Genomic DNA, 8672 nt, shown 5'->3' with positions numbered 1-8672 from the left:
ACCACCTTCCTATGTTGGATAATTCCTGACTAGGCACCTTAAGAACAAGATCATTGCATACCCAGAACCTTGAACAAATTCAAGCAATCAATTTCAGAAAACGGAGTTCTAGAATCTACACGAGCGGGAGATAGACTCGTAATACAACTACAAGCTGAACCTACATAGTGAAATTTTTAAAAGTAGACAAGAAAAGACATGATCAGACACAAGGGATCTAGAAAGGAAAAAGAAAAGAGTGAAATTCCCGGAATCCATTTTAATACAACTAATGCCACTGTCCACAAAACAAGATTTGAGAGCCCAGAGAGATTATTCTGCATTGCTTGTACAAACAATGAGAAAGATATGTCCAGTTATAGACGCAAGGAAAAAAAACAATAGCACTTTTTTACCGCACAGGCTGTTGGTTGTAATGGTTCTTATCTTTCTTTTTGGCGGCTGCAAGTCTTGCACTCCTTGCAGCAGCCTCAAGAGCAGCAGCTTTGGAAGAAGAGTCCATCTCTTTGCTAGATTTCTTCTTCTTCGCGGATGTTACCTTCTTAAGCCGCTCCTTAACATCGACTGCCGAAGCGTCTTCCTCTGCATTACCATTGCCAGCAGGTTCGTCTGGTCCGGTGTTAACATCGGAATTGTTTCGCTGATCCTGGTCTTTAACCTCCTTCTTTTCCTTCTTCTTCTTCTTCTTGGCACTTTTGGACTCTGAAGGGGCATTTTCCTTTTTTTCCCCATCTCCATTGGATTCTCCTTCTCTCTTTTCTTGTACATCTAAAAAATGCCAGATAAAACAAAAAACAAAAACTTTTCAGACATGGTCTTGCAACCTCCTTAATCCATTGTAAGACGTAGAATGGTTGAATAATTATAACAAGACTGAAGAACACCAAAGCAGGACAGTCACAACCATCTAACACATTGGTACGAATTCGCAATCGGTACATATTCAGCAGCTAGCTGTCAATGGTAGACAAACAAGGTGTTAACAACACCACAACTTGGTTGAGATATTTGTAGGTTTCCATACCCATATCTGCTCATTCTTGTTGCCATTTGAAACAAAACTTTCACAAGAGCTAGTCGAGCTAGTCGAGTAGGGCTATGAACTATTAGATCGATAAACATAGAAAGACAAATAGGAAGGAAGAAAAAACAATACAGCATATCGTTTGAAACAACTAAAAAACATATTACCACGTGACTCATCTTGACCGTTGCTGTCTTTCTGGCTTACTCCAAAATCAGCCAGAAGGGCATCAAGTTCAGCAAGCTCTTTCTTCTTCCTTTCCTTCTTGGAAAGTTGCCTCTCAGCCTCCTTTGGTGCCACAGAGGCTTCAGGAGCGTTCTTCACAGCTGGTTCAGGATGCACAGGTACCTCTGGTTCATGCTCATTCTCGTGATCGTGATCATGCTCATGCTCATCTTCAAGATCATAATCAACTTCATCCAGGATGTCATCATCACTCTCACTCTCCTGCAACCCAACATAGTCGTAGTTAGACGGATTGCCACAGCAATAAAAAAAATTATGGGCATTCCTACAAGCACATTTCTCACACATTTTATTCAACAAGATCGTATGCTTTGCCTGTCCTCCGTATATACTAATATGTAAACAACTTTCAAGGTTCAACGAACAAAAACATTGCTATAAAATAATGACAATCACTATATAAAGCAACCCTATTATCCCATACTCTTCATAGCATTATCTCCAAGACATATTATGACACTAGAATAAAATTACGGTCAGCAAACCAACTCAATCAAATTCAACATGCATAGACACTCAGAGGAGCTGCAAATTAGTCGTCTAAACTAGCAACAAACGAAGGAATAACATGGATGCAAATAAGCTAATAAAATTCAGACAAGCTCTTCAGCATTTATCAGAAGGGTACGCAAGAATTAAATAATTCTCCACCTCTACATTGCCCAGCTTCTCCTTGCTCCCATGAGCATCCGAAGAGCCCCACACAGCCTGAGGAGGAGCAGTCGTGGCATAATAATCGTCATCATCTTCATCATCAACATCAGCCCATGATTTGGAAGTCAATGGAGCTGGTGCCCAAAAAACCTGAGGTTCAGGTTCCTTAGCCTGAGCCGACTGGGACTTAGACGACCCTTTATTCTTGCGTTCCTTGTCAGACTTCTTCTTCTTCCTGAGAGTTTCGAGGGCTGCAAAAACATTAGTGTTGTTGATAACCAAAGAACCCTCGTCCCTCCTGCTTCCTCCGACCATTTTCAAACAAACAGATCAACCAAAGCGACACAAAAACAATGAAATCGTAAAAACGGAGGGCGGATTTCTAAACTTCCACGAAGTAAAACAATTCAACAAGAACTTTATTGGCGAAACCAAATCTCCGAGCAGCGAAATTGAATCATACAACGCTCAATTAGGTCCGACGAAGATTTACAGACAAATATAAAACAATAAATCGCCAAAAAAAATCTCGGCAACAACAAAAACAAAACCGATGCAAACTTCTGGATTGATAGATCAAAGATTTGCGACAGATTTAAAGGTAGGCGAACAGAAAATTAGGGTTTCAGGCTCTGCACAAGATAAAGATGAAAGATAACAAACAAAACTACTAGAGAAAGGAGAATTGAAGATTAGCTCGGTTCTGTAATAAAAATGGAAGATAAAACCGGTGGATTTTACGTTAAACAAAGAGGGGATTGGATTGGTGTAGGGCAAAACGGAGGAGACGATAACGTAATGGGAGAGGAAGAAGAAAGAGGAGATTTTATATGGGTGCATTTTCGAAATAAGGGCCTAAATTTTGTTCAATTTGCAGTTAGGGTAAATTTTTATTCTTATTTTATTTATTTATTTTATTTTTATTTTTATTTTTATTATTTTACAAAATCCTGATTTTTCTTGAAACTGCCGAAGGCGGTGCCCGTGTGTATCGACATGTCGAAGTTTCTTGATCATCAATACGTCGTCGTTTTCTTTAAAATATAGAATTTTTTTTTTTTCTTTTTCTATGGTCAGATTTTACGTTTTTTATTCGTAGCTTGTTGACGATTTTTTTTTTAATATTTTAGGAATGTAATTAAATTTATGTTTTCGTAAAAAAATTTATGAAATTGGATGGAAATAAGAGGAAATTCTCGATTAGAAATTATTTTTCATTTAATAAATTTTATGATAATTTATATTTAAATTATTAACTTCCAATTAAATATTTCATCTTAAAACTTTATGGGGTTTGATTTGTTTTTTTTATGAATTAGCTTTTATTTGTATCATTTATTTAAATAAATATATGATTGAATTTTGAGTTTATATTTTATTTAGTCCCAAAATTTAAAAGACTCAAATTTTTTATTTTTGAGATTTAAATTATGTTTATATATAGTTATTGACATTTAAAAGTTACATCTTAATTACTCCAAAGTTTGAATTTGATTTCTAAATAGTCCCTAAAATTTGAAATTGGTGTCTATATTGGTTTGACTATAACCCGGAAAAGAACCAAATTTCCTAAACACTACAGAGAAGAATGAAAAGAATATCTTATCGAGGCAATCGTATTTGCTTCGGTAGATATACTATTCAAGCACTTGAACTCACTCGGATCACATCTAGACAAATCGAAAAGGGACGAAGGACAATGGCACAAAATGCATGACGTAGCGGAAAAATATGCGTACGTATATGGAATTGAAAATTAAAGAAACGTTAACCTGCAATACAAAACTTTAACAAAACTTTAAAAAAATAATAATAATATAATTCAAATGACGTAACAGTCCACTAGGAGTTGTCTTCTTTGAGCTTTCCCTCAACGCTTTAAAACGTTAGGATAAAGTTTCTAGCCCCTTGTAAATGATGTTTTGTTCTCCTCCCAACTAATGTGGGACATCACAATCCACCCCATTCTGGGTCAGCGTCCTTACTGGCACTCCGCCTGTGTCTACCCCCCTTCGAGGAACAACGAGAATGCTGGCACATCGTCCGATGTCTAGCTCTGATACCATTTGTAACGTCCCAGATCCACCGCTAGTAGATATTGTCTTTTTTGGACTTTTCCTTTCGAGCTTCCCCTCAAGATTTTAAAACGCGTCTGCTATGTAAAGGTTTTCACACCCTCATAAATGGTACTGTGTTCTCCTCCCAACCAATATGAGACATCGCACCTGAAACATTTAAATTAATTGAAATTGAATCCAATGGTTCAATTTTGAGACCAAGAAACATAGGTGTTTTGAATATTATTAGTACAGTAAGATTAATTAATTTTGTACAGCAAAAAAAATATATTACCAAAAGTTCTAAAAAATATGTATGTGCAACATCAAATCAATCTAAATAAAGGTATTTCTATGCATAAACTAATTCTTTTAATTTAATGAAAAAAATTGGGGAAAATAATAAATCAATTTTTTGGTCTACTGATGGTTCCAAGTGGGTTTTTTAGTTCCTAAGCAGCTATTATGAGTTGACCTAGTTGTCGTATAGCTATGAAAAAATGAGAGGTAATGAGTTCAATTCATGATGGTCATTTACCTAGAACTTAATAGGTTATATCTTTCCCCGTTAACCAAATGTAATAGTAAGATAAGACGGTAGTCCTCTAAGATTAGTTCAAGAATTGGGGCCTCACAATCACTAACCAATATGCTTTTCTCTCATGCCTTTCTGTTCGATATTCTAGTGTCCTAGGCATAGAGGAACCACATCAATCCATTCCGAACTTGGTGGTTAAACTAAATAGCTCGACTAAAAAGCTTAATACCTCTAATTCTTATTACTTTTCAATATTTAATATGAAAAAAAAAAAAAAAATGAAAGATAAGGATTAGACGATTGTCCTCTAAGATTAGTTCAATGGTAGATAATCTGACTTGAACACTCGTAAATAGAAATAGATCTAGTTTCAGCAATGTTTGAAACCAAGCTCTTCCATTGGTTTGGAGTTTCTAAGTATGCTAGATTAAAAGCTTCTTCTTGGTGTTATCTTCCGAAGTGTTCTACAAGTTTTTCATTTCTAAGATTTTGTTTTGATTTGAGATGATTTTATCTTTCCTATATAATGTTGTCTTATTTTCTCTCCCAAGTAGAGTTGTATCTCTTGAGCATAGACTCTTTTCATTTCTAGAACATAAAAAAACTAGTAGAATGGTGTTGTAGTATGTAGAATATTTACCAGAGTAAAACGGAAGGACAGTTCTCCTCACCAAGCGACTGAGATTGCAGCTAATTGAACCCATAAATCTCAAACAGCTTCAGTGCTTCACCTCTGCTCAGCAACTATGTTCAAGAATGGCTAACTGATGTCTCTACCAAAGCATCTGGTTTCATTCAAATTGATACCGATTCATCTTTGAACGAGAAAAGAATTCTTCAACTAAGACAAACGTATATAATAAAATTAAAAACTAAAATTCCACCCAGGAAATGATCATGGGTTTATAAGCAAAGAATACATATTGATACCAAGGCTTTTTGGAGAAGCCCAAAATAAAACTACGAGAGCTTATGCTCAAAGTGGACAATACCATACTATTGCGGAGAGTTGTGATTTCTAACATAGTTCTGTTCTATGCAAAATTTTATAACTAGGGGGAGTATAAATGTAACGGCCCAAGTCCACCGCTAACATATATTGTCTTCTTTGGACTTTTCCTTTCGGATTACCACTCAAGGTTTTTAAAACGTGTCTGCTAGTGAGAGGTTTCCACACCCTTATAAAGGGTGTTTCGTTCTCCTCCCCGACCAATGTGGGATCTCACAATAAATCACAAACATCCCTCGATTTATAGCTTACAATTATATATCGATATTCATTATGAGATTGACGAAAAGAGGACAAAAGTATACCTGCTTTATTTCAAGTGAAGCGAGCTGATATGCAATTTGTAAGTCTTTAAACATCTCCACAAACAAAATCCATTCATTGGCAGGGAATGCATAATGTTCAGCAACCGCTCTAATGAGCTTCCAAGTTCTTCGTCATCTGAACAGCATATTGAGTTTATCGGTATCAAATCCAATCTAAAGTGGAAGGAATACAAGTTTTGTCCTCACCTCTCTCCTATCCCACTCTCCTATCTTTGTTGGGAAAGGAGTACCACATCGACTAATCAAAGAGTTGATCATAGGCTTATTATAAGTAAGGAATACATTTTCATTGATATGAGGTCTTTTGGAGAAACTAAAAGTAAAGCCAAGAGAACTTATGCTCAAAGTGGACAATATCATACCATTCTGGAGAGTCGTGAGTCCTAACATCTCCCATGGCATTGACTTCTTTTTAACCACCATTAAATTGCTCATTACCAATGGTCATCAACAGCGGTGCTTGAATGAACATCATTCCTGGAGATGGGAATGAAAAATGGAGGTCAACAAATGCAAAATTGTACCAAGTAATCATATTCACCGTGGAAATGCTGTCAACTCAGCATTTCCTTGGAATAGACATGAACCAAAGCCCTGTGTTCCACCAACAATTTAACTCTCTGAATGTTCAACATGATAGAAAGAGATCAAATAAGGAAGAGCCATTGCATGTCCTCAAGTTTTTCTTCAAGGTATAAAGATCTATAATAAGTCCAGCACACTTCACAGTTAACACACTTCAATACAGATTAGGACCAGTTCTATACTCCATCTACGATCCAAGTAATCATTTCACGACTCTAATATTCGAACCAATAGGTTGTGATAAATTCAATCCTTGATAATCCCCGCATGTTGGATCAATGAATAATCGAATTACTAGGCACGACATATCTGAATTGCAGATTTTGAACTAAATACCTTCAAGTGAGCTTTTACTAATTCCCCACTCCTGCAGCCGAGCTCCATAACATAAACATGACCACAGTCTTGTCACTGAATACAAACCAGACTAAACCAACTTTTCCTGCTGGTTTAACCGAGTCGAAGGGTCGTCCACCTAGCGATCGCAAACTATCGCTCCCAAATTCACAAAGAGACACAACTGCCAAATCGCGACACGAATATCAAATTATTAGATAGCCATATGATCCTTCGATTTTAGAGGGGATTTGGAAAATAATACTTCAAGTAATTGCTTCCTCTAGTAGGCAATCAAACGTATCGTGACTGAGCCAAAGATTACACTGAACATACCTCCATTATTGTCCACTGTTTCTTCTTCTCCAATAAATAGATCCTGGATCTTCGCAGTTGAGATTCACACGAAATCGATACGACGTCAAACTGTTCCGACCGAACAGGCACGATTCCCGATTCCAGCCATCAGCATACGAATCTCTTGCTAACCAAACAAACGAGCGCCTCATCAGGCGCAGCTGGAGTGCAGTTGACTGGACTTTACCGGCGGGATGTGAACGCAGCGGTGGAAATTTTTTCAACGGCTACGTAGGAACGGAGACGAATGCCGGGAGAATGTGGGGTTGGATTAGATGCGCCGCGGGTTAAAGAAAATGGCGCGCATTGTTGGTTCGGAGTTTGTCACTTTTTTTTTTTTTTTTTTTAAATTTAAATTTTGTATTTTATATCCTAAAACTACCACAAAAAAAAAAAAAAAAAAAAAAAAAAAAAAAAAAAANAATGTAATACTCGAAACTAAAAATTTATATATAATTAGTGAATTTCAAAATATATTATGAATTTATTAGAAATTAAATTAAAATGTTAAATGAATCCTTTGAAATATATATATATATATAACTTTATTATAATTTAATAATATAATCCTCGAGGATTCATATCCAATTAGGGACCCGACCTTGTGGACAAAATGGACGTTTATAGTTATAATTCAATTATCTCGTAATATACATCAATATTTCACTTACCTTTTTTTTTAGTTCAACACCGTAAGTAATATCTTGGTATCCATTGAATTAAGTTTTGTTTACTTATTCGAGAATTCACCAATTTCTTACTATTTCTCTCGGACCCCACCCGTTAATTTTAGCTAGAATTTTAGTTAAAGCGAGCGTAATTCAACGGTTATATGTATATATATATATCAAATTAACAAAATATATAAATATTAAAATAAAAAATTTAAAAGATAAAAAAGTGCACGAAAAATAATTTATTCAACATTTAATTAATTATGGCAAATTCACCGTCTGTCACTTTGTACTGTTATTTCTGAAGTTAAAAACTACCACCACAACCGCCTAAAGCGCGTACGAAACACGCGCTCTCTCGAAGTGCGACCGAATAAAACTTGTCCACGTTGCAATAGCTCAACGCGAGTACTACATTTAGCGATTGGAATTTCCGGCGCCTCTGAGCTAAAATCTTCGTGGTATTTTCGAAATACTTTTGCAAAACAAGGGCAAACTAGTTTCCCTTAGAGGAAATAGCTTATTTGTTGTTTTTTTTACGTTAAACGGAAAACTTTTGAAAATGGGTTAAACGAAAACTTCACTGAAGTCGTGCCTTCTTTGAACTCACAAATGAATTTGAATCTTGGCCGTCCAAGTTTGGAGGATGTATCTTGGCCGTTGATATTCTCCATGATGACCGGCGGAATTGCGAGCTGCATTAAATCATTGAAGGCACGGAAGCAGGATAACGAGATTGCGGCCATAACATTCTAATCCAACGGTCCATATCACGACACATGGCGGATCCAGAACGCTTCACATTTTCAATATATATTATATATATTTTCTTCATATTTATTACCTTTATTTTCTATTTCATTTTT

The 8672-nt window shown here is 36.1% G+C and overlaps 1 protein-coding gene across 1 annotated transcript; it reads right to left on the bottom strand.

Annotated features, from left to right (window-relative positions):
- Positions 1-218: 218 nt before the first annotated feature.
- LOC111788239 (nucleolin-like) lies at positions 219-2755 on the bottom strand. Its single transcript, XM_023668530.1, has 3 exons — positions 1922-2755; positions 1192-1471; positions 219-768 (listed from the first exon to the last, which is right to left on the bottom strand). The coding sequence occupies exons 1-3, from the start codon at positions 2237-2239 to the stop codon at positions 392-394; spliced, it is 975 nt and encodes a 324-aa protein (XP_023524298.1). The 5' UTR covers positions 2240-2755; the 3' UTR covers positions 219-391.
- Between the last annotated feature and the right edge of the window lie 5917 nt (positions 2756-8672).

This window comes from Cucurbita pepo, chromosome LG02, assembly GCF_002806865.2.
Source record: "Cucurbita pepo subsp. pepo cultivar mu-cu-16 chromosome LG02, ASM280686v2, whole genome shotgun sequence".
In the NCBI taxonomy this organism is placed as follows: Eukaryota; Viridiplantae; Streptophyta; class Magnoliopsida; order Cucurbitales; family Cucurbitaceae; genus Cucurbita; species Cucurbita pepo.
The sequence above is the reverse complement of the archived record's forward strand: the minus strand, read 5'-3'. Positions and strand labels throughout refer to the sequence as shown.

Coding starts and splice junctions, on each gene's coding strand:
- LOC111788239 (XM_023668530.1), bottom strand. CDS start 2,239: ATGGTCGGAGGAAGCAGGAGGGACGAGGGTTCTTTGGTTATCAACAAC. Junction 1,472..1,921: donor AGAAGCTGGGCAATGTAGAG/GTGGAGAATTAT, acceptor GTTGGGTTGCAG/GAGAGTGAGAGTGATGATGA. Junction 769..1,191: donor CGGTCAAGATGAGTCACGTG/GTAATATGTTTT, acceptor GGCATTTTTTAG/ATGTACAAGAAAAGAGAGAA.